Raw genomic sequence first — 25,860 nt, forward strand, 5'->3', positions numbered from 1 at the left:
TCCAGGCAGAGCAAACTGGTGCCAGTATCCCTGCATGGTTGCATTGTTGTCCATAGCATCTTCCAGGGAGGGATGGTTTTAGCTGCCATGGTTTCCCAAGGTGAATCATGCAGGAACAACTAGTCTGGTTGATTGGGTGCCTGTAGTCTGCCTGTGCTAACTGTGCATGTGGTGCTGCCATACACCATGACAAAATAGGCCAATTGGCTCCAGCCAGATTGGCCAGAAGGCTCAAGCCTGCCATTATTACATCTATGTGGTGAAAAGAAAAATGATACCATGCAGAGCCCAGCCCTGCTTTCTTGGATTAGTACTACACATTCTGGCCCACTGTCACTTGACTGAGATGTCCACAGTAACAAATGCTATGTCTGAAGGATTCACTTTCAATTGCAATGACAAAGAAGGCAAAAGGAGTGATCTGTCATGTCCAGAAAAACAAGATGTCAAGAATTCCAGTGGAATGATGTAACTCCTAACTGAGATCTTTATTTACAGTGGAGTTTCTGCAGGGGGCTCTGCAACAACCTTTATCAATTAAATCAATAAATATGTGTAATGTATGTACTTATACAAATTCACATGGCTGTCAGATGTTATCATCCATTGTTCACTAGCTGTCTATTTCTTCCCTGCCCAACTGTTGCTTCAACACAGGCCAGAGCTTGTTGGGATACACTCCTTGGTTTTTAGATCTTGACCAAAATGGGAGCAGGGAATGAATCAGCACTGTGGTGACCATCAATCTCTGTCATTCACAGAACCTAATGTGTGTCATAATTAGCCTAATAATAACCCTCTGATGACGTATAATTACAAGAATAGGACAAGCAAATGTGATGGTCTCCCCATGATCACTGCATCCCCCCAAAAGCATAGCCAGGACCTGATGACCCATGTCATATGTTATAGCAATGTACTATCTCACTATTTATTACATTAAAGAAATAGGTATGGTACTTTAATTATGAACTGACTGTGAACTCCGCGTTGAACTGCATTAGTTCCATTCAGAAACAAAACGGAAGTCTTTTTGTCTGCGTTGAATCATTTTCCATGTTAGCCATATAGCTATCCAGTCATGATCTCTGCATTTGAAGGAAAATTATACTGAGTCTTCAATGCTGAATTTCACTTCTGTACGGAAGTGTTTGGTAAGAATTGAGGGGGAGAAACTGTGATAGATGACACCATCTCATATTCACAAGATAAGTGAGGGCATGTTGCTGGTTGCTGATGATATAGCCGTTAGCTGCAGAGGTGACGTCACCAGGCGTTTGCGATCCAGCTACCGACACAGATCGAGAGCCGCCGGTACCATGGCTGCCATATTGGAGAGGAAGTGATTCCTGTCCGCTTGAGCAGTGGGGACACACAATACCGAGAAAGCGATATAGGGGTAGCTTGTGCGATACTGAACAACTGTAGAGGGGTGCGGCTCCGTTTGCTTTTGCCAGGGCGGTTCCTGAACAGGATCTAGTTGGTACTGTGAGTTTCATCCCAGAACTCGGCGAAGATGGCGGACCCGGCGGAGTGCACCATTAAAGTGATGTGCCGTTTCAGGCCCTTGAACAATTCAGAAGTAATGAGAGGTGACAGATACATCCCGAAATTTCAAGGGGAGGACAACGTTATTATCGCAGTAAGTTGGCTAGTGCTCCGTGCTTTCAGATAGCTAGCAAAGGTATTCATCGGGGTTTACAGCGAGGGTTAACGTTACCAGCCAAACAGGCAAGGGCAGTGTCTGTGTGCCGTCCACCCCCATTGACACATCACACTTGCTTAACTTGGCTGTCTAGAAATATAACGTCGTCTGCCAGCAACAAAAAAGCTAATTTACGGCACAGATACGATGGTTGACTATATTATACATCTCAACTTGTAGTGTGTCTGTAATTCATAACTTGACGTTAGGACATACAAAGCGTATTTTTGTTAGGCCAGTAGCCTATGGATTGCTAACGAATAGCTACTGATGGAAAAATACGAAAGTAGTCAGCTAACGTCAACGTTAGTTGGCCATATAGCTACTAACGCTTTTTCTGCAGACTTGCCGAACGTTTAACTAGTTATATTCTGTGTTTATTGCTTACTAGATAACCCGGGAAACGTTAACTACCAAATTATTGTGAGCTAACCTTGCTTAGCTGGGGCTGAGTCGGACAACGAGACTGCTGCTAGCCACCTACGGCAAGTTAGCTAGCTGTCTGTTTGACACGCTAGCTAGCGCTAATCTGAATGTGTGCTTGCTAGCTAGTGTGGCTAGTTTAAGCTGCCCTGGTTCCTTGTCAAAATAACGTTATTTTATTTGGCGGTATACGTGCTAGCTAACTATTTATGTAGAGTAAAAACCTGAAAATTACAGATGGTTCTTAGAGCTAGAATAACTTACATTAGCCACCTCACACGAGAGTTTATTTTGGTTAGAGTCGGGATCATGTTCGCGGCCTACTTATGTCCTTTTCAAAACAAAAGGCTTGCAGGCCATCAACGCATATCCTCCATCACCACTGCTTGCTATAATAACTTTGGCCTGATAGCTCATGCAGACACATTAACGGTAGCCAGATAGCTTACCGAGTTAGCTAGATAGCTGGCTAGCAAACGTTAATAAGGTAGTCTAGACTAGTCTATCTATAAAGGATGGTCTGTAACAGGTGGTTTTATTTTGTGGCGTTTGCTAAGTACAGCTGCCGATGTCTGTCTTTTAGAAACGAGAAAACAAACTTGATTTTTGACAATTTGTCATGAGCGGTATTTTAAATAATAACGATGGCTAATATCTGACGTAATATTAGCTCAGTTAACTATTAGTTGCACAGTTACTTAGTCAACGTTTGCTGGTTGTGCACTAGCTAGCGAATTTGCTACCTCGCAAACGATCTCATTCAGAACGACGTCAGCTAGACATCTAGCCTGCTGGTCCGTGGTAGACAGCACAGGTCACACACACGGCATTACTTCCAGTAGTAATATAAGTAACCCTAATGTATTTAGTTCGCTAAAGTCGGCTAACTTGCCACAACATTAATTTAGTGCTAGCTATGGACGTGAAGTAGCGATAGCTGACTTGACTTGCCTATCTATCTTGTGTCGCAGTCGCCAGCAGGGATGACAGCTGTCATAAAAGGCTTAAGGTTATGTCGAATTAACTTGAATGGCTTGGTAGAAACTAAGACGGCACACTCCGAGTAAATAGTAAGTTAAAGCAAATGATTCCAAACCAGAATTATGTCTCAACAGGCGGTTATTCTGAGAAAAAAACACGAGTTGCTTTCAAATAGAAATGACCGGTGTCTTTGGAATATTTGAATATTCTGTAATAGCTGACAGCTAAACTGTCAGAGATGATCTGGTGTGATGAGCGGCTTCTGTCAAACTGAATAAACCCCGTGAGTGATTCCAGTTCCCATTGTCCCGTCAGTCATACGAATCAATGTCGAGGAAGTGTTTTGAGCCACTGTAGCTAGCCACTATTGGGAGTGGTAATATTAGAAATTATTTTAGGTTTTTTCTACGAACTTTCCCTTGGCATTTAAAATAAAAATAAATAAATTATGGAAAATGGAAATGTGAAACCTGGAGATATTCGCCGGACTGTCTGCCATGGAGATGTCGCTTTTCCTTTGCAGGAAATTACAGATCTGAATTGTGACTAGCGCACGTCTGCTAATACGGCAGCAGCACGGTTCATTGCATTGTAATATGTGTTATGATTGCTTAGCGACACTGAATAGTTGTGAAGGAAATGGTATTTTTGCATTCATCATTGCTCTCTTGCGGAAACCAGGGGCCTTAGGAGTTCAGAGTGTTAAAGTAGTGATGTCACTTTATTGAGGCTTTCTCTTCCAGTAGAGCTGTAAGTACAGCCTGTACTTATGTGATCAATATTTCATTTCTATTAATTAGTGGGGATAATTAATCTGAATTTGAGAGCCAGCCGGTGACAAGGGGCAGCTGCCTTCACCTTCAGGGTTTGACGGATAATGAGGACAGAATCTTTGTGAATGTCTTCGTTTTAATCTGAAGCTTGATTTAAAATTGCAACATAATCAGCCAAGGAACCCTAGAGAAATCATATCCATAAAGGGGGTTCCCTGACAATAAGAAAAATGTGTGCTGACAATGGTTTCACCCTAGATTTATGTCCTTTTCCTCTCTTACGTTCCTGTAACCATTCCTTTCGCTCACCTCTGGCATTACTGCTGTGGAGAAGTAGACTTGCATTGCAAGTGTATTCACTGCAGTCCATGCACTTACTGTACACTGCCTCCCCAGAGAATGTGGGTAATGGCCCAGGCACACAACGAAAATGCAGCCTTGGCACCGTAATTATGGATCGATAGATGTGCGATCGTTTGGCATGCTGTTTTGACAAAATCTCTTACTCAGTAAAAACAAACATTTGTGGAAAAATTCACAGTCCTTTTTGTACTAGACAAGGGTATGGAATTATTACAGAGGGAATGCGTAGAAAGTGGCACCAGTGGTGGATTTGGTGTGATACTGTCACCTGAATAGGCCAAACTCCACCTCAACACATTTGCACGTATCGGTTGCATGAAGGTCCGACGGATCTGTCAGGGCTCTACAGTGCTGCCATTTTAGGAGCAGTTTCTCCTGTAAACTGATGTGTGCTAACTGGAAAAATTATTTAAGAGCATATTTGCTCATTAGGATGCATTGGTGTGCTTCTAAATTTTTGAACGTAAGAGCACATGTGCTCCTTGGAAAGAATGTTGACGTAGTGCCCTACCTGTGTAGGGCAGGAAGTTGGGTCTGTGTTGACTGAGATGGTTACAGTAGCTACGCTTTCTTGGAGACGCTGAGAAGGAAACTGATGACCCCCAGTACACTCGTCTTCCATTTCCCACATGACTTCCTCAGACTCACGGTCTAGCCTCTCTTGGCTTTGTTGACCTATGGCCAACGGTAGATCCTTGCAATGTTTCTTCATGATTACCATAGAAATGTGTACATGGCAAGAGCACTGGTAATTAATTCTTGCGTTGTAGGCATCGCAGCACGAGTTTAATTGGCACTCATAAATTGTCTTTAAAGTACCACTACATACTGCATCGGTGAGTATCTGGGAGTCATTTTGTGTTTCGTTAAGTGGTATTCGACTGTTTAAAGCTCTTTTGCTGTTGAATTTATGAGTGCATGAAAGCGCATCTTGCACTGTCCTGGGCAGAATGCAAAGTCCCATACTGTCATATCATTTCTGTTTTCCATGATGGCTTGAGCTCCAGTGTCCATTGAATCTCATTTCATACTTCATACAGAGAGAAAGCGTTAAGTGATATTTCAGTGGCCATAGCTGTGGCGTAGCAAGCTAGAATTCAGCCCCAAGAGCTAGATAAAAAATAAAATAAAAAATCTTGTTAGTTTAAGGAAACTAGTATAAGTGGAATATCTCTACATATTAATTTACATCTCTTAAGATGTGTCTGTTTATGCCATGAAAATGTATGCCCCATTTGACTCTGACATGGGCCTTTTTTGCTGTCCCTGGTTCGGTCTGATCCTAAGAGCGGTGGCAGTTTAAGGCTGATATAGGCTAACTGGTGCAGGCCAGTAACTAGTGGCATATCTCTTTGTTCAGCCATGTCTTTTTATAGAAACGCATTAGCTCATTTCCTATGTCCAGGGCTCAGGGAAAGTGGTGTGCAGCTAGCGGCAGCCTGGGCTGGAGCCTTTGTTGTAGTGAACGTAGATTGTGGTTTCTGGGCGTCTTCCATTGTTCAGTAGCCGGTGCTGCCGATTTAATAACAGTGTTTCTTTTTAACCCCTGGGCCTCCATGTAGCGGGCTGCTTCTGCCGGGTAATCCCTCCACGTCTCTCCTGGAAACGGATTGCCCATCCCTGCCCTCTCCACCAACCAGAGACTGACCTTCAGTGCTGTTGGTTGGTTGGGGCTGTGCGTGCGTGCGTGTGTGTACGCTTGTGTCTGTGAGCACATGCTTGTGTGCATGTACGTATGCTTGTGTGTGTGTACGTGTGTACGCTTGTGTCTGTGTGCACATGCTTGTGTGCATGTACGTACGCTTGTGTGTGTGTACGTGTGCGTGTGTGTGTGTACGCTTGTGTCTGTGTGCACATGCTTGTGTGCATGTACGTGCGCTTGTGTGTGTGTGTGTATGTCTGCGTGTGTGTACGCTTGTGTCTGTGCGCACATGCTTGTGTGCATGTACGTACGCTTGTGTGTGTGTACGTGTGCGTGTGTGTGTGTACGCTTGCGTCTGTGTGCACATGCTTGTGTGCATGTACGTGCGCTTGTGTGTGTGTATGTCTGCGTGTGTGTACGCTTGTGTCTGTGTGCACATGCTTGTGTGTATGTACATGCGCTTGTGTGTGTGTGTGTGTGTGTGGGGTTGGTAATCTGGCGGTTCAGGGTGGATTCCTGCTGCTTCGTGTCAGCTGTGGGCCGGGAGCCTGTCTCTGGCTCAGACAGCGGACAGAGAGGTGGTGGCCATTTTCAGGCTCCCATGTTTCTGCCCAGTGAGCCGCAGTATCTGAGCTACAAGCCTTGCAGGTGGACATGGTTGTAAACAAGAAGTCTTATCAGTATTAAATTTCTCCATCCCCCCTCCAATGTAAGACTCTTCTGCTCCAGTGACCAAGTCTGTGGACCGGAATGATTTAAAGACTTTCCCTCAGCTGCAATTATCCTGCAAATGGAGAATTGCATGATACTGCATGTCTCGGAAAACTCCTGCTCAACCACGGCGTGGTTTGTACACACACACACACACACACACACAGAAGTTTTGAATGTGCCTCATTTCTTTGCTTTGAAGGCAGTGAACAGGATCAAGCCTGCTCTTATGATGGTGTGAGTGCATGTCTTTCTCTTATGTGGAGGGTCTCTGTTGATCCCACGGATTCTGAGGAACCTAATGGGTGGTTGTTTGGCTGCGTTGGGTGTGCTGGTTTCCTGTGCAAAAGTAGGCAGTAGGAAATGTGCAGTACAACGGGCTGCTATGGAGGTTAACTTATGTTAATTCTATTACACATCCATTTTGTAGACTGTCTTGCTCATAATGGCTTAAAAAAGCAGACAAAAGTACATTTGACAAGTTATATGTGCAACACTGCCTTGACTGGCAATCTCACGCCAGCAATCATGTAATATCACTTGAGCACTTAAATACAACTCCTGAGGTTGTACGGTACCAGTTACATCAATTACATATAAAACCATAAAATATCATAATTAATGTTGGAAGGAGGGGTGGTAAGTTTTGCAATTTTGCATTTAGCCTGAATTTTGTCTGGGTAACTTTGGGATTTTTTTTATTTATATACATGGATCTGGTCCACCTGCTAATTGCTGGATCTTTCAAAAATTCATGAGAAATTATTATTTTTACCACCTCTTCCACGATTTCCTCCGTGATGCTGCAGATCCCACCGACATCAGCTGCCTCTGATCAAGTCTGGTTTGTGTATGCCTATACCACTCCTACAAACGGTAGGCTCAATAGACTTAATACAATAGACGCACTAGCAGAAGAGTGCTGGAACCTAGTGGCTGTCCAGGAAAACTTAAACCATTTGACCCAAGTGCAGTAGATCACACAGATAGGAGAGACATGGGAAGAGGAGATGGTGATGTTGTCAGGACCTGATTCAAGAGTACGGCTTAGTCTGGAAGAGGGAGAATACGCTGTAGCTGGCCCAACATTGAACTATATTTAATTACGCTTTTTTTAAACCTTAATTTGATTTCATTTCATTTCATTTTGGTGTACAATTCACATAAGATTTTACCTAATAACAACAGTAAATGAAACAATGTTGAGAATGTCCAAGCAGTGTTAAAAAGTTAAATATTATTTGATTGAAATCCAAAGCTAATCACCTGAAAAGTTTTCAAAGCCTCTCTTATTTGTCTGGAAGATTATTTTGCAGCTAATGGCAGGGAAAAGACAATTGGTGTGTTAAAAGAAATAAATATTGTTCATTTAACATGGAAAGTGAACTTTGTAAACCAAACCGTGATTGCCAGAATTAATGCATTAGATAGGAATGCTCGTGGGTGGGGATGGGAGAGGAGCCCAGATGCTGAAGCGGTGGGTCAGAGGATGACCACTTCATTGGACTGGGTACACTGCCTGGGTTACTCTCTGCATCTCAGTTTAACCCTTGATTCCCAGTGCTGGTGAATGGCTTGTGTTGTGATACTCTCTTGGATTCAGGTGACCGCTTATGGTCCTGCATGCCTCTGTTGCACTGTAGAAGGATGCAGTGTCTTGGGGAAACCACCGGGTCCCTGTTGCTCTGTGTGAAGCTTTTCAACTGAAAGTTTTCCACCGTAGCGCAAGTGTATTATTTATGTTACCATTCCAGCGGCATTGTTCGTGCATATAAAAAGATATCACTGCGTGGCCTTGAACGGAAAATAGCTGAGTTTCCATTCACGTTGTCTGACTTCTGTTGGCTGTGAGGCTTGGTTGCAGTATGATTTGACTGCTTCAGCTGCTGCAGACATTCAGAAAATTTTTATTAACTTCATCCCTGTGAGCGATGTTTAAAAATGAAATATATTCTCACTCAAGGTTAGTTTAGGAGTGACTTCCCCCATCTTCGGTTAGTTCTTCAAGGCTGAAATGTTACCAGCCATCTAGTTTCCAAGTTGTATTTGGTAAGTATTAGGATTGTTTCTTTAATTCATTAGAATGGTGTTTAATGATGATTCGAGTGAGATCTAGAGCTTAGCTCTGCTGGGCTGACCAGGTGCAGAGTTCCTGCAAAATTTTCAGGTGCTACTCTTTGTCACATTTTCAGGCCATGTCATGTGCTTGGTTATATGGAATAAGCTTAATTACCTTGTGGTGATTTAAAAATATTTTATAAGGAAATTAAATGTACTGAAATGCATAAAACAATCATGAAAACTTACTTTTCGTCGACCACAAACATTTTCTGTACTTATTTAGTGGTCCAAGCCCATACAGATGGAACCCATTTGTTTTTGCGCTGGTTTCAAATTTTTTTCTTCAGGTTCTTCCTCCAGGTTTTCGCGAATTCCTGTGAGATGGTAAACGCTAGAGACATGGACATTTTGCCAATAACAGATATGATGCGCAAACTCAGACAAAAGGAATATTTTTTCAGTTAATCAGATCGTGGCACTGTAATTAAAGATCCAAATTTTCAACTTTAAAAGGCTATATCTTCTACACCGTAACTGATTTAGACCGAATTTGGTACACAGATTCTGGCACGTATGCTCTGCAATGCTGCCATACCAACCAAGCTTCGTCTACAAAATTTTCCCACCATTTCAATTTTTAAAAAAAAGCAAACCCATTTTCCCTGCTTGGTCTGCATAGTTTAACTAATCTTAAACCTACTGTGACCAGAAGCAAGCATGGACCAAGCTCCCTGTTTACAGATTTTTTAAATTGGTTTTTGAAGATATTAACCAATGAAGTTGAAAAGAGGTGTGGCCTGAAAGAAAAGTGGCTGTAACTCCATGAAAATTTCCTGCATTGTTATGAAGCTTGATACAGGCGATATGGACTTTTAGATAAGCTAAGCATTATTCAAAATGAAAATTTGGTCATAATCACTTCTGCTGGGCATGGCCTGTAACATCTTAGCCTACAATTCAGCTTGTGATTGAGCGATTGCTAAAAAATTTGCTGAAGTCCCCAGACACCCTATATGAAACTTTCATGCTTGGATTTGTGCAAATCCAGTGATGTATGGCTGATTCAAGCCAATTTGTGTTTTGCTAATGTCAGTTTTGCTCAGTTTTTATTTCAGTATTTTTTATTTTACTTCTATTTAACGAATTTAAGGCATATTTTTTACTCATTTAGGTAATACGCTTATCATTAATTTATTCATATTTCTCTGACATTGTTTGACCCATTACCACCAATTCTGGCCAGAAACATGTTTTATTTCTTCACAGATAAAATTTTTTTTTTACATTTTGAAGAAGTTAGCCAGTGAAGTTAAAAAAGGTTTGGCCTAAAAGTAAAATGGCTATAACTCCATGAACAGTGATTGTTATTAAACTGAGTATTGATATTAACGGCTGTTAGATAAGCATGTATGCAATAGCAGCCCAACCTAAACCCACAGGCAGCGCTACAAATGCAAAATTATTTATCTCATGATTGGATGGACCAAATGTCATGTAATTGGTTCTGCATGCTATGGGGCCAAGTTCTATTCAAAATACCACATTTGGTTACAATCACTGCCATTGAGTGTGGCATGGGTTGTTTGTTTACTTTAAAACTTTGCTTGTGATTGGACAAGTCCTGTGAAACGTGCTCACCAGACACATTCATTCCAGGTTTCATGCAAGTCCATCGATGTGAGGCTGAATGGAGCCAATTTAACTGTTCTACGAATGTCAGTTTTGCTAACTTTTCAGCTCTGTATGTTTACTATACCTTTTAAAAAAAATAAGTCTGGGATATAGTTTCATTCATCGCAGTAGTTCTGTTTTCTCTACTTAATTCATACTGCGCCATTGCCTCATACTGCTTGGACCCTGTTAATTGCCAATTGAGGCTGTATTTATATATATTTATACCCCGCTTTCTCCTTGATTAGGAATGCCCAGTCATATCTAATAAGTGTTTATTGGCAAAACCTTAAAGCCTGTTATCACGCCGCAGTTTGTAAGTCAGGCTTCCACAGACACGAGTCGGAGGAAGACACTGAACAGGTTGATTTGCAGATGCCCAATCGCCTGCTTTGTGTGCTGTTGAGTGATGAGACGCTCCCCCCTCCCTGCCAGCCGAAACAGTTGGTCATGGTACAGCTATCTTTACCGAACCATGGGGCCCATACCTGCGCTAGAACCGTTCCTTAGCAAGACGATCCGGCCAGCGGCCCCATTTCTGCTCATATTTATTAGGATGAAATGGAACGAGAGAATTTTCATTTACGGTACATGTGTAATATAGGATAGGTTATGTCTGTATAGCATGAGGTTTTGCATGCATGATGATATTCATGATGCGATAGTCATGTTGGCATTTTGAAAGTGTGAAGCAGTCCCCTTAAATGTCTTTTAACTCGGAATTGTTTCCGCATTTCAAATATCCCCCATTCTTAGAATGGTCAACCCAGAAAAGTTGCCACGTGGATAATTAAATGGGTGAAGAATGCAGTAAGAGCTCGTGGGAGCTGGGAGCGATTAGAATGGCCGCTCTCCTCACTGCTGCCTCTGGGCTGAATATCGATGGAGGAGCAGCTCTGCCCGGCCCGATTAATCAACGCTGCTGGAAATCGTAATGCGAGACGACCCCTCCAGTCTCCATTGGGACTGGCGTTGCTCCATGGTGATGCACCGGCACAGACCGATTGACACCTCCCGCTTCACCAACTGCCGCATGCACACACACACACACACACACACACACACACACAGACACATGCACACACACGCACGCACGCACACACACACAGGTTCCCTTTCCCCACAGGGCGGTTGGGGCGAGCAGAAGGTACCCTGGTATCCCCCGCCAGCTTGCTTGCCGCGCGCGCTGTTGCTTCTGAACAGCAGCAGACAGTGGGCCGTGAGCCCGGGCCCCTCCAGAGTGGCGGCTGCAGTCTGCTGTCACGCCGTAGACAAGGGAAAGAGGTACAGAGGAGGGCTCTGCCTTTCCCATCGTGTGTTGCCTCCTCTTTTTTTCACTCCGTCCTGGAGGGGCGCCCTTACACCTTCCGCCATTTTGATGAGGTCTTGAATGTCGCTGTCACTGTCCCTACCTCGGACGTCCAGGTGATGTCAGCGGTGAGAGCTTCGTCCGCCGAACGACAGCTGCAGGCAGCAAGCCCTTAATGTTTGGGTGTCAGTTGGCTGCTGTCTCGTGAACTGCAGCAGTGAACTGCGAGACAGGGTAACTGAGACGAATTTGCTTTCCTGTCGAGTTCCAGCTTTGGGTTAGCCAGCAGCTGGGCCCACCTCATGCCATAGTAATTTCTGGAATGAGGTGGCTAAATCCAAGCAATTACTGACCAAAAGCTGATGCCGATTACGCACTCTTTGTCTTCAGATTTCTGTGATTATATTTTATCAAGTAAAAATTTCCTTAGTTTGCTGGCCTACCTGGTTTTCATGGCTCTACAAGACACCGACAACAACACAAATAAACCCACCCATATGAAAAAGCAATTACAAGCTCGTGAATGGGTGCAAAAAAGTCTGTATGCAACGCATTTCATACCCAAATTGGTTCAAATGGGATTAGACCAATGAGATATAAATTACTTCCCCTGATCTGTCTGCAGTCCTGGCTGTTCATCTGCTATTATTTATTTGTTTATTTATTGCCTTGCATTGTGCAATGCAGGTACATTTAAAGCTTTGAATTTGTGAGGATTAATGTCCTTTTATTGCCAATAACTGTCTCAAAGCTGGGGGCCGGCCTCCCTAGGTGAATAATCAAACCTGAATGAACAGGATTACAACCTTTTTCCTCTAATACCCCCGTATAAACATGCCTGATTGGCAGCTTAATGGAGGGGCACCGAGACTCACGCTGTAGCCATGGCAGATGGAAATTTCCATATTTTTGTATGCTGATTACCTGTTGACGCATTCTTCGGTACCCCTTGGTGGTTGTGATTGGCAGCCTGGAGCAAAACAAAGCAGGTCCTGCTTTAGTTTACTTGTGCAGACCCGAGGGAAATGTTAGGCAAATCCTTATATGATACAGTCGGTGTCCGCATGGTTTCTCAGAAGTATTGCTGAGCGGAAATGATGTCATGGACGTGCTCACCGATCCCATGTGGGTCGTAATGACAGGGCTGTCTGTAAAGACTCTGGGCGTGTGCTTTGGCCTTACGGTTGATTAGCTAGCGAGGTTGTGGAGTTGACCTGCTCTTTGGGTGATGCGTGACTGTGTCCTGGGCTGGATGTGTTCCCCCCTGGAGGCTGGCTGCCCCGCCCCTGGGAGTTGGTGCCTTTGCCACTGCCGTGGATCTGTGTCTTGTGACTGCCAGGTCAGCTGATGATGTCACCAGAGACTCTTCCCCGGCTGAGCAGGATGTAGCCTTGTTGGCACAGTCACTGGGGTGAAGCTAACCTGCATAGAGCCCAGCTCAGTTCAGCAGGTTATAGCGCAGTGTTTGGGATGAACTGGTGCTGGCCTTGACAGAACTCATCTCAGTGCTGCGGGTTACAGCACAGTGTTTGGGGCAAGTTGGTGCTGACCTGCATAGAACCCAGCTCAGTTTGGTGGGCTTATAGCACGGTTTCTGGGACGGTGTGGCACTGCCCTGCACTGAGAATGGTCTTTTCAGCAGGTTATAACCGGTGTGGAATGGAACTGGTGGCCTGCACTGCACCTGGGTCAGTTCTGCAGCTCATTCTGTGTCCATATGGTACGATGTGAACTGCGCTCAACTGGGCTCAGTTCAGCTGCTCAAAAACTCTGATCTCACTATGGTCTCCAGGTGGAGATGTCACGTTAGTCACACATCCTGCTGTTTCAGTCACAGAGGGGTTATTTGGGGTTTTTCTTCTGATCTAAACCAAGTAGAAAAATGTACAGTGTTTGTGCTGTGCTCATCTTAGTCATTTACACATGGGCTTTGGGGGGTCTGTCCATGACAAGAGCCAGGACAGCGCTGCCATTACACTATGACCTTTATTCATTATGCAGACTGTTCTGTCCAGTCTGACTTTTCCATATTCTTCACAGAGCTGTTTTTCTAATTTGTGTGCGGTCGATGTCTGTCAAAACATTAACTAGTCATACAGCTCTGAACTTCCCCTTTGACTTTGAATGGAGTGGCTGTTTACCAATTGGGAAGAGGTGGGTTCAGCACAGACTGGTCCTGTTTTCTTCAGAGGGGCCAGTGTACTGACTTCCCCATGCCGTCGCTTTGTAAATCAGAATTTAATGATGGCCTCCAAGCGGTCAGTGAGAGTGTGAAGTTGAGCCGTTGAGGAGATGTTTCTGTCCCCAGTAGAGACCGAGCGCGGCTCCCGAAGCCAGCCGCTAGCGGTTGATTGGCCCAATGCGTTTGTCGCTCTGTGCGCTCTGAACACATAGCTAATGCAGGCCCATGGGTTGGGCTGCGAGCATTGGTATACTCAAACAGAGTGAGGAGAAATCACAGGCCAATGGGACGAGGGTTGTGTAAAAAATTGGGCGCGTACAAAGGAAGCTGATTTTTTTTGAAGGTGCCGGAGGCCGCACCCCGCGTTCCTCTGACAGACGTTCGGGGAGCGGTCTGGCCTGGGCAGGTTGGGGGAAGAGACTGACCGTCGGGCTGATCCTCAGCAGGGTGGCTGTGTGGGCCCTGTGGCAGCCAGCCGCCACTGTCTTTGTGTCTCTGGAAAAACGGCGGCTGTCCACGTCAGGGCGACAGCTGAGCTGCATGAGGTTTGGGAGTCGGGAGCTGGGGGGTGGGGGCAGAAAGCATTCTTTACTTCTGCTGCCGTCCTGTTGAGGAGGGTTGGCGTTTTTGGGGGGGTCTCACAGAGCCTAGACCGCTGTTGTCACCCCCCCCGGCCCCGCCCCGCTCACAGCCTGTTGCAGGCGTGAGGTACAGTCTCTGCTGCCTGGCAGATTCCTCTTCACTGTGCCGCTTGTGACTGCTCCTCTGTGAGAATAGCTCTCTCACCACGATGAGATTCCAGATCCTTTTGACCTCTCCCAGCATTCTCTTGAGCAAGAAATGACCTCCAGTGTGGCCATTTTATTCTGCTCACTGCTCCATACTGGAATCATAATGGAGCTCACGTTAAGGCTGGCCTTGCACACTGAGGCAGCAAGTCTGCAAATAACTGAATGGGATTTGGACCACACGTGCACCAACCCTAAACCGAAACTAGAAGTGAACAGACCATTAAGGTCAGAGCTGTTGAGGAAATATCCTGGGTTCCAGGAGCGCTGCCATGCGTGCATTACGGACCCTGCTGAAGGGCGGTGTGGCTGAAGAAGCGTGTGTAGATGCTGGAAGAATGGCTGAGTGGCGGTGGCTGAAGAAGGTGTGTGTGAGATCTGAAGAACCGGCTGAGTATGGTGTTGGCTGAAGAACGGCGGTGTGGCTGAAGAATGGCGGTGTGAAGAATGCGTGTGAGATGGTGGCTGGAAGAATGGCATGGTGTGAAGAATGGATGGGTGTGAAGACGCGGAGGGGCGGTGTGCTGGGAAGAATGGCTGGTGGAAGAATGGAGGTGTGGCTGAAGAACGGTGGTGTGGCTGAAGAATGCCAGGGTGGGTGGGTGGGTTGTGAGTGCGGTGGTACCAGGGTGGGGACGGACAGCTGCTCCCTGAACATGTCCTCCCGAGGGGCTTACCAGCTGCTCCACAGGGCCCCTCTGAGCTGAAGCCCAGTGCTGGTCTCTGCACGATCAGCCCTGTAGCAAAGAGGCCGGTGTGAACAAAGTAGCTCTCGGCTGAAAACGGATGTTCTTAAACTGGACCGGTGTTCACACTACATTTAGCCTGGATGGTGAAAGTGCACAGCTGTCCACTTAGGCAAGCAGAGACACTTAGAACGGCGGTACGGTGTAATCCTTTACGTATATTAATAATGGAGGACCATCTAATCGCATGATGAATCGCAGATAAAGTGCTTTGGGCTTTAATGGAAAGTCCTTTCCTCCCAAAAAAGGGCGTTTGCCTTTCTGGTTTCTTAACCGGTGGTTCTCCCGGCGTCTTTCTCATCTGCGTCATCGCTCTCGACGGCTACTCCCAACCGCTTTCACCCACCGCCCATAGACGGTAAAGACTGGGAAGAGAGAGCCCATCCCTCACCTCCTGATTTTGATGGGGGGGGGGGGCAGATAATGAAACGGGGTACACACACGCTGTGTAATCACAGCTTCCCAGCGTGCTCTGCAGCCGGCGGGCCTTTCTGCGGCGCGGGGCCGGCGGAGCGAAGAGGCTGTTTTGGTTTGCCGGGTCCCCTGAGCTGGTGGGTGGCAGGTCATTATCGTAATGCCGTATTTCAGGAAATCTAATTGGTCTCTAATTCGTGCTTCCCTCCAGGCGTAGTCAAACCTAATTATGAGCCGTTTTTCTTGCCCCGCTTCCTTTGTGCAGTCGGTGTTTTGTGTCTGCAGGCGGACGTACAACGTGGGTCGCTTTCTTATTGGTAATTATTTTGGTTTGGTGGAATATCTGCTCCCTCCGCACTGACTCTCGCTCCAAACTTACAGTAGAAGGCTGAAGAGCATTTAGACGAGAGGAGGAAGTTGCCGGGGAAGTGAGCATTATGCATGTTAGCGTGCTCACAGGGCTCAGTGTTGCACAAGAGAGGTGTGCCCTGCTCAGTGTAACAAGGCCGTCACAATGAAGCCCTGTGTCTGCATTGCCACTGCTGATGTATTGATGCTTGCCTCTAAAATCTGGTGTTTCTCTCGCCTCCATCTCTGCCTCTATCCTCCCTTTCTCCCCCCCCCTCTCTCTCTCCCCCCCTTTCCTTGCGCAGGCCAAACCGTACATGTTCGATCGAGTCTTCCAGTCCAGCACCACACAGGAGCAAGTGTACAATGCCTGCGCCCAGAAGATTGTCAAAGGTAGGATGCATTGTGGGTGATGTGGGCTGGCATTACCCCAGGAGCATGCGCACATCTCCTGACAGCGCAGGGGCTGGGAGGCGGGGTCAGGACTCTGATTGGTCTACGCCCATCAGCTGAAGAGTCTGCAGTTAGAAACCGATGTGCCCTGGCCAAACCCCCACACACTCCCCGGTGGCCAATTAAGCCCCTCTGTGGCGGACTTCTGCTCACAGCTGGCTAACAAGACTTCATTCAAACCGCAACTTTACTTGGTGTAAGCACCGTCAAAGTCACTGGAGGATGTCTAACCACTGGAGATGTATGAAATACTCATTTACATATTCAAATATGTAAATGAGAAGAAAGCTAATCTTCCCTCATATTTATTTATTGCCTGTGCTTTCCATGAGCATCTCTGGCTCACTGGGACATTTTTTGCATGATTGTACTTTATCTCACAGATTCCAAGAAATGCCAAGGATATTGAGGGGGAAAGAAACACACACACACACACACACACACACACACAAATCATAGCTGCTCACAGTCATTACAGTGTCCAAAAACAGGGCCAATTCGAAAAGGCAGCAAATTGTACATTAAACTCATAGTCACTCTTTATTAATCTTTGCAGTGGTGAGATAAACGGTATAAAGCAGTGCTCTGTGAAAGTTCTGGAACAGATGCATTGCTAAGTCTGGGTTAAATCATGGATTAAGAATACATTTTAGCTGCTGTAAATCCTGCAAAAACAGATGTTTTTCTGGCTATGGTGAAGTTATAAGACAAGTCTAGATCCCTTTGGAACCTGTAATTTTAGTTAACATTTTACAGATGACATAGCCACAAAAGCTGGCGGTCACAGTGCAGTCCCAAAATGCATTCAAGATGCTGCCTGAAGGGTTACTCTCACTGGGACATTTTGAGCCACAAAAGTCTCCCTGAAGTTGTCCCCTTCTTCCAGCTCCAGATCAATTCATCAATATGCCTTCATTTTAATGCAGGAATTAGGAGTACTAATTACTACTTACGGCGACGCTTGTTTGATTTCTGAAAGTTTATGTTCTGTCTTCTCCACAGATGTGCTTGAGGGGTATAACGGAACGATATTCGCCTATGGGCAGACCTCATCTGGTAAAACGCACACAATGGAGGTAACGCACTTAAATCATATTGCACTAAATATGAAACTTCTTATTTGTTTATTACAAAATGAATTATTGTCAATGAAAGTTAAAACACATGTAAGCTGCATTGGCCTGCCGGTTTCTGTATGTGAACATGTTCTCGGTCATATTTCTTGTGGAGGTTTTGTGAATAAAAGTGACGCAGTCGCTTACGAGCTGTTTGAAGATCGTTCTGTCTGTTTTACGCAGGGTAACCTCCATGACCCGGACGGAATGGGAATCATCCCAAGAATAGTGCAAGACATTTTTAACTACATTTACTCCATGGATGAGAACCTGGAGTTTCATATCAAGGTGTGCACTCTATTTCATATTCATTTATATGAAGATGTTTTTGTCATTTAGTAAGTCCAGTTCAACATCATTTAAAATCCCAGCAAAATATTCACAGTCACATGGAATTGCCCTCTAAAAATAACTTGGAGTAATTGGGAGAGATGTTTGGCCCTGGATGGGAACCTTATTGAAAGTGGTTTTCTTGCTAATGAGTTGAATTTGCTTTGCAGGTTTCATATTTTGAAATATACTTGGACAAGATTAGGGACCTTTTGGATGGTGAGTTTCAGTAGCTCCACGGTGTTGGTACAGATAATTGATGTAGTTACATAACAGCTGGATATTTCACAATTTAAGTGGCACAGAAATAGACAAATTTGCATTGGCATGCAGAATTTTTCAACCGCAGAAGATGAATTCTGAGTCCTACTTCGAAAGTGGGTGACAGCAGACGTCTTAATATGACTGTAACTGTACAGAAATGTGATATTCATTGCAAATTCTGAATCGGCACCTTCCTGCATTGACCCTGATTCTCTCTTGCAGTGTCAAAGACTAACCTGTCAGTACACGAAGACAAAAACAGAGTCCCCTACGTTAAGGTGAGGCATCAGTTTTCAACCAAACAAACCCTAATAAAACGTAAGAACAACACTGTCGTCGTGTGCAGTAGCAAGCCCTGGGTAAAATGCACTCGCTAGCAAAAAAAAGGCAGGCTCCCTTGTTAGTGTAAATTGGGAACTGCATATTCAGTGGTTGCCTAAGTACACATAAATGCCTGCCGCTATTGATTTTTCGCTGGCGCAAAATGGCGCATTTTGAATTAGGCAAATGGAAGTTGGCATTTTGTGCAACCTAAGAGCTTTGTGTGGGTCTCAGGGGTGCACTGAGCGCTTCGTCTGCAGCCCTGAGGAGGTCATGGACACCATCGACGAAGGAAAATCTAACCGACACGTGGCCGTGACCAGTAAGTGATCAAACGCCTCATTTCCTGTTCTCCGCTACAGGAGAAACCAGAGGAATTGCGTCTGTTGACTTCGCAGGTAGCGTTACGTTTGCATTTGGTTGCCTCCAATGAACGGTTCATGGTAAATGGTAAATGGACTGCATTTATATAGCGCTTTTATCCAAAACGCTTTACAATTGATGCCTCTCATTCGCCAGAGCAGTTAGGGGTTAGGGGTTAGGTGTCTTGCTCAAGGACACTTCGACATGCCCAGGGCGGGGTTTGAACCGGCAACCCTCCGACTGCCAGGCAATCGGTCTTACCTCCTGAGCTATGTCGCCCCTAATAAAACGCTAAACGAAGGACCTCACTGTGAAACCAACATTTGTCCACTGCGCAGACATCACCTTGGGTGCGTTTCTGATGAGTATTTCCGTGAATATAGGGTACAGGAAGATGGTGGCCTGTGAACAAAAGATGAAAATTACTTGAGAGAAAAGGTAGTCCAAAAGAGAGAGCATAGCATCGTCTATTATGCAGGGTTCGTACGGTCATGAAAAACCTGGAAAAGTCATTGAAATTTAAAATGCAATTTCCAGGCCCTGGAAAAGTTATGGAAAATAATGTTTTTTATAGTAATAAAACGTAAATTGGCACGTAACCTTCGCGGTATTTTGGTGGTGAGAGAAGTTAATTCGGTCTGGGTCAGTCTGTTTGCAGGCACGCCCAACAGGCACGCTTCTGCTAATGTAGCAGTTAGTAAACGTAGGCCCCATTGTGCCAACAATATGCCAGGGAAGTGCAGCTTCAATAATATATCAGGGCTCGAAATTAACTTTTTTACTTGGTAGCACTGGTGCTCTCAATTTAAAAAAGTTAGGAGCACCCACCAACAATATATGCAATAGATTTTTTATTGATAAAAAACGACAATATAACAGTACGGTTTACAAGTAACAGTTAAACTGTCACGCCTAAAATGTGTCGACTCTTCAAGGAATTGCGTGTTATGCATTCAAACGACAAAGCGCTTCTCGTCACATTAATACCACTAATTAAATCAACCGCCAGTAAACTGCATCGGAGAAATTAGCTGTTTCAACCGGGTCGCTACACAAAACACTACGTTAATGTTTCAAAAAAAATGCCGTAATCGTTCGCTTCAAATTTTCAGCTTTCGATAACGCTAATAAATTGAACATAAACTTTTGTCTTCAGGTAACATAAGTAAACGCATTAGCTCTCTGTGTCGCGTGACAGTGGAGTGCTGCAGAAGGGAGTGATTGAAGGCTAATATTAACCAATTTAAAATCAGCATTAAAGGTAAGAATGTCAAGCTCACGATTGGTTAGAAGGGTCACCGTCAGCTCACAAGGCACATACTGAGTGTACTAACTAGCGAATGTACAGAGGAAGAGACGTTCGACTGAAAAAAAAAAAAAAAAGGTTGCACCAGAACAATTATTTGCACTCGCACAAATGCTCCCAATTATATTTCGAAGTCGCACAGATTAAATTTTGGGAGCATATGCGACCAAAATGGTCGCAATTTCGAGCCCTGTTTGAGACATTGACAAAATGTTAAACTATTCGAATTAAAATATGAAAGAATGTATCTAAGTGTGTCTGTCTGGTGTTTATTTGTTTTAGAGAGGCACCATATGTTTCAGATGCAGACCTAATTTTACTTAGTGTTACAATAAATAATTTTAAATCGTCCCGCTGAGATAAAGTCATTTGTTTTGGTCATGGAAATTCAGTTAAAGGTTGTGGAGAAGTCATGGAAAAGTCATTGAAAATCATTGGTGAAAAAGTGTATGAACCCTGATTATGTGGAAGTTCAAAGCTAATGGAAGTATCGCTACCTTGCCAGGAAGAGAATGTGAGAGCATTTTAGAGAAAAGTGGTGTGGGAAGTAACCCAAGGAATGATTGAGAGTGATTCTGACAGAATCGGCCTGCTCATCACTACCATTCAGCAAAGTTTCTTGAGCTCAAGAATAGACCCCTTCAGAAGCTGTAATACTTAAAGGACGGACACAGATTTACTGGCGTCTGTCTAGCACCCTTTGTCCTGGTGGTTCAAGGACCTTATGGTTAAAACGGTCTTCCTGGCTAAGAAGCTCAAGCTTGGCTAAAAATGTACATTCCTGCATAATAATGTAAATAGTGCACTATTTAAGTAAATGGTGCACAGGCACCAAAAATGAACAAATAAATGAAGGACTGGCTGTGGTTTCTCCAGACCTCAGTTCTGTGGAACTTGTGGTTTGCATTGACTGCAGTTTATTGGTGAAAAAGCAAGAAATCTGATGAAACTGGAGAAATTCTGTTGTGGACAGTGGCCAGGCCCAGTGTTCATTTAGTGTCTCATATTAGGAGCATCGATCTGGGATCAGTTTTGTCCTCTAGCTCAGGATACGGTTGAGCTATGGACAGGGGAGCCCTGATCCTGGGTCAGTATTCCTGCTCTGTGATGTTTTATGAGTATGGGCTCAAACTCTTCACTAGAGCAGAACAAGAGACTTCAAAAGACACTAGGAGCAGTAGTCAATATATCTGTGTTTGATGTTCACTTTTGGGGAGGGGGGGGAGATCATTTTTTGTTGTCCTGTGAAGTTTTATCTTATGTGAGGTATATTGCCCTTGCAAATTGTATTGTCCATGCTGTTTGTGCTCTGTTAATAACCTTGGAGACTGGCATGTTCCCACTGATTCATTCATATTTTTTCAAATCATGCTGTTGCCCAGTGTAGTCCTGACATTACTAAGAATATACATATGTTCAGTTATTTATGCATGTGTACCAGTGCCCATTTGTCATTGTCTCATAAACAGCAAATGCTTTTGCTTAGCATAATATGAACCTTTTTGAATTGAGTGCTTTTGAGCTTAACAAATCTAGTTATTGATATTCAAAATTATCTAGCGTTGTAACTCGGGATGGCGTAAAATCCTTATCCAGTGGCAAGAGATCACCTCCCTGTTCCCCGTAACCGTGTCCAATAGCCCCAGTGTTTTCTGCTTTGTAGATATGAATGAACACAGCTCCAGAAGCCACAGCATCTTCCTCATCAACGTCAAACAGGAGAACACTCAGACGGAGCAGAAGCTGAGCGGGAAGCTGTACCTGGTCGATTTGGCCGGCAGTGAAAAGGTGCGGCTGCTCGCCCTTCCGTGACGCTTTGCGCTTCAGGAACGGTTTCACCCGAAGATGGCGCACGCTCGGAAGGCTTGCCTCGAGAGCTGTGGCCATACCTCCCACCGATGCAATATTCTCTACTTAAGCTGGGGATTGACAGAGCAGTGGCAGCAATAATCTGTTGTATAAGCCTCAGTCCGCGTTCGAAGCCCCATAGTAAATCTATTAGAATGTTGTGTCAGTACATTTTCATAATCTGATTTATCGTATTATCGATGCACCTACCTACTGGTGGGATCTTTCAGTAGTTTTGCGGGTGGCAATGTTATGCCTTTGTTTTACACTCTAGCCTTTTTAATTGATCTTTGTGTTTGACAAGGTCTGCTATATTGATCATTGTGTGTGTGTGTGCGTGCATATGTGTGTGCGTGTCTGTGCATGTATGTGTGTGTGTGCGCGTGCGCGCGTGCGCGTGGTTGTCTGTGTGTGTGTGTGTGTGTGCGCGTGCATATATGTGTGTCTGTACGTGTGTGTGTGTGTGCTTGTGTGTGTGCGCGCACGTGCAGGTCAGTAAAACTGGAGCAGAGGGGGCAGTGCTTGATGAAGCCAAAAACATCAACAAGTCTCTGTCTTCGCTGGGTAACGTCATCTCAGCACTGGCTGAGGGCTCAGTAAGTACAGACCGCCGGATGTTTTCTTTTATGATCGTGAATATCGCAGTTTGAAGCCTGCACCGATTTCAGCCTGAAGCATTTTACTAACCACTGGGGTATCGAACACTAGATCGTAGGTGAAAAATCCACGCCTCAGGCAGTTTTCTTCTCTCTGCTGTAGCAGTGAATCCCTTCCCTTTCCAGTAAAATCTATGCAAACCTGCGAAAGCACAAATGTAGTCTAGTGAACTTAAAATGGATGCCTGTACTCAACACAAACATTTAATTGTTTTAAGTCAAGACTGGAGCCGGGGCTTAACTTCACTTTCGTTAAGTGAGTGCACTGTACATACATTCAATTTAGGCGAATAACCCCCTTCCACGCAATTCATTTGATCAGTAGGCATATATCATGTATATGTTGCAGGGTCTGTAGATTTCATATTTGACCTTAGAAGCCATAGAATATTGAAATTACAAATGAATCAGAATGTACATCCTTGTTTTACCCCCGACAGACCTACGTTCCATACAGAGACAGCAAAATGACCAGAATCCTTCAGGACTCTCTGGGGGGTAACTGCAGGACCACCATAGTCATCTGCTGCTCCCCCTCCTCCTACAACGAAGCTGAGACCAAGTCCACCCTCATGTTTGGGCAAAGGTGAGACTGAGACTGACAGAACAGCACCTGCAGCCATGATAATCCCCTTCATGAGATGGTGGGGAAACCCTGTAGTAGAGCTTGCTGACGGTTATGAACAAATTGCACACGTTTTAATGAGCATAGAGACCCAAAACCTTCATCTCTTTTTGTGGCTTTGTAGACACAATTTTCTTGATCTCAACTGGAGGAGGTTTCTTATCATTATCGTTTCTTATAATGTGAAACAGCGTGAAAGAAGGAAAACTGTGGCAGGAAGTCATAAAATTAGATTTTATGAATCCAAGTCGTTATTTTAAGTGCGAGCCCTCCCCACTGACAGACGTGAATTTGACCGTTTCAGAGCGAAGACCATTAAGAACACGGTGTGTGTGAATGTGGAGCTGACCGCGGAGCAGTGGAAGAAGAAGTACGAAAGGGAAAAGGAGAGGAACAAGACCCTGCGCAACAACATTACGTGGCTGGAGAACGAGCTCAACCGATGGAGGAACGGTGAGCCCTTCGCTGGCGTCACAAGCGGAACAGAAACTACGCTAAGAGCTGCCCGTTGTCTGAACTGTTAGATTTACGTGTAGTTCTTGATAAGAGCCTCTATTAAACGCCAGTAAAGTAATGTGGCAGTGTAGCTACACGCTGAACGGTGACAGGCAGATGAGGAGTTGGCTAGTCGGCGTATGGAGCCCCAAACATGAACGCTCTGCCCCCTGCAGGCGAAACTGTGCCGAAGGACGAGCAGTTTGACAAGGAGAAGGCCAACGCCGAGGCCCAGGCCCTGGACAACGTGGTCAACAACGACAAGCCCGTGTCCACGCCCAGCGTTCCCGGCGTCCGGCTCACCGACGCGGAGAAGGAGAAGTGCGAGGCGGAGCTCGCCAAGCTGTACAAGCAGCTGGACGACAAGGTCAGGCCACTCCCACAAAAGCGTGTGGCGTGTGGCTGGAAACCCCCCGCCTCTGAAGACTTAACCTCGTTTTAGCATGTTGGTCTGTGTCCATGTGGAGAGTTGAACCTTATTTGATTGTATATGATTATATCACAAAGTGATAATAATAATAATAATAATCACCAAATGTTGTTTTAAATGTGGTTTAAAAACATTTGGTGGTTATTATTATTAACCACATTAAAAACTTTTGGTGGTTATTATTATTTGTGTGGTTAATAATAATAACCACATTAAAAACTACTGCTGTTAATATTTCTGCTAAATGATCTTGTTTACTTATGTGTCAGTGACTAAGACTGTGTGTGTGTGTTTGTTTGTTTGCTTGTTTGTGTGTGTGTGTGTGTGTGTGTGTGTGTTTGTTTGGTTTGTTTGTTTGTGTGTGTATGCGTGCGCGTGTGTGTGTTTGTTTGTTTGTGTGTGTGTGCGCTTGTGTTTGTGTGTTCTTCCTGGCAGGACGATGAGATCAATCAGCAGAGCCAGCTGGCAGAGAAGCTGAAGCAGCAGATGCTGGACCAGGAGGAGGTGAGTGTCTTGCTGGGCGGTTTGTAAAACAGGGTCACGCGAGGCTTTTACCCGCAGATTAGCGCCCTGCCTGGGGTAGAGGCGAGCCGGCTGTTTACCCACTGCTCCTGAGGGCATGAAGCAGGCCACACTTTGGCTTCCGTAGACCGACTTCGCCAGTCTATAGAAACGTCACATGATTTCAAGTTTAAACAAAGGAACGTTGTCCAGCCATTCGCTTACCTTATTATAGGCAGGGATAAACTATTATGACAAGAACCGCAGTTCAGTCATTGTGCTGCATTGACCTATGTTAGATCAGTCTATTCTGGCCTAATGACTTTGACTGCGCCTGATTGTCGGGTGCTGATTGGTCTAACCAGTCCCCTTCTCTGGAGCGCAGATCGTTTGGAAAACGCTGAGGTTAAGCGAGTCCTGGTTTCTATGACAGTGTGTGCGCTTGCCCTCTCTCTCCCCAGCTCCTGGCCTCGTCCCGGCGCGACCACGACAACCTGCAGGCGGAGCTCAACCGGCTGCAGGCGGAGAACGAGGCCTCCAAGGACGAGGTGAAGGAGGTGCTGCAGGCGCTGGAGGAGCTGGCCGTCAACTACGACCAGAAGAGCCAGGAGGTGGAGGACAAGACCCGGGAGTTCGAGCTCCTCAGCGAGGAACTCAACCAGAAGTCGGTAAGGGCTGCGTTACAGTGGGTGTCCTGCCCCCTCCTCACAACCACGGCTGTCCTGAACACCACCAAACACGTCTGGAACTCCTCAGAACTCTCTCTGAGCTGTACCCCTGTTCGGAATAATCCAGCCAGCCTCAGAATGAGTCTCGCCCTAATTCCCCGGGACTCGACAGACACCAGCAGGCTTTGATGTTCAGCAGTGACTCACCAGCTGATCTAGGCAGCAGATGTGAGCCGAATAAACAAGAACACCCACTTGAAACAGAAAGTAATAATTACTGTCCAAACTTTTAGACCTTCATACGCTCTGTTCTGATTCAGTGATGAATGTCACGCACTCGAGTGTCAACGTCCGCTATGTGAAGGGAG

At 45.2% G+C, this 25,860-nt stretch overlaps 1 protein-coding gene across 1 annotated transcript in view; it reads left to right on the forward strand.

Moving 5' to 3' along the window:
• Positions 1-1,260: 1,260 nt before the first annotated feature.
• The window catches only part of LOC135253284 (kinesin-1 heavy chain), a 32,982-nt gene continuing 8,382 nt past the window's right edge, over positions 1,261-25,860 (forward strand). Inside the window, exons 1-14 of the mRNA XM_064332374.1 lie at positions 1,261-1,642; positions 16,423-16,510; positions 17,573-17,646; positions 17,869-17,973; positions 18,186-18,234; positions 18,502-18,557; positions 18,835-18,922; positions 21,933-22,057; positions 22,609-22,713; positions 23,214-23,359; positions 23,703-23,851; positions 24,070-24,260; positions 24,759-24,827; positions 25,286-25,492. Of these exons, the coding sequence (XP_064188444.1) occupies positions 1,517-1,642; positions 16,423-16,510; positions 17,573-17,646; positions 17,869-17,973; positions 18,186-18,234; positions 18,502-18,557; positions 18,835-18,922; positions 21,933-22,057; positions 22,609-22,713; positions 23,214-23,359; positions 23,703-23,851; positions 24,070-24,260; positions 24,759-24,827; positions 25,286-25,492 (1,578 nt within the window). The 5' untranslated portion in view covers positions 1,261-1,516. The remainder of the gene's footprint in view (positions 1,643-16,422; positions 16,511-17,572; positions 17,647-17,868; positions 17,974-18,185; positions 18,235-18,501; positions 18,558-18,834; positions 18,923-21,932; positions 22,058-22,608; positions 22,714-23,213; positions 23,360-23,702; positions 23,852-24,069; positions 24,261-24,758; positions 24,828-25,285; positions 25,493-25,860) is intronic.

The sequence above is a fragment of the Anguilla rostrata genome, chromosome 4, assembly GCF_018555375.3.
Source record: "Anguilla rostrata isolate EN2019 chromosome 4, ASM1855537v3, whole genome shotgun sequence".
Classification (NCBI taxonomy): Eukaryota; Metazoa; Chordata; class Actinopteri; order Anguilliformes; family Anguillidae; genus Anguilla; species Anguilla rostrata.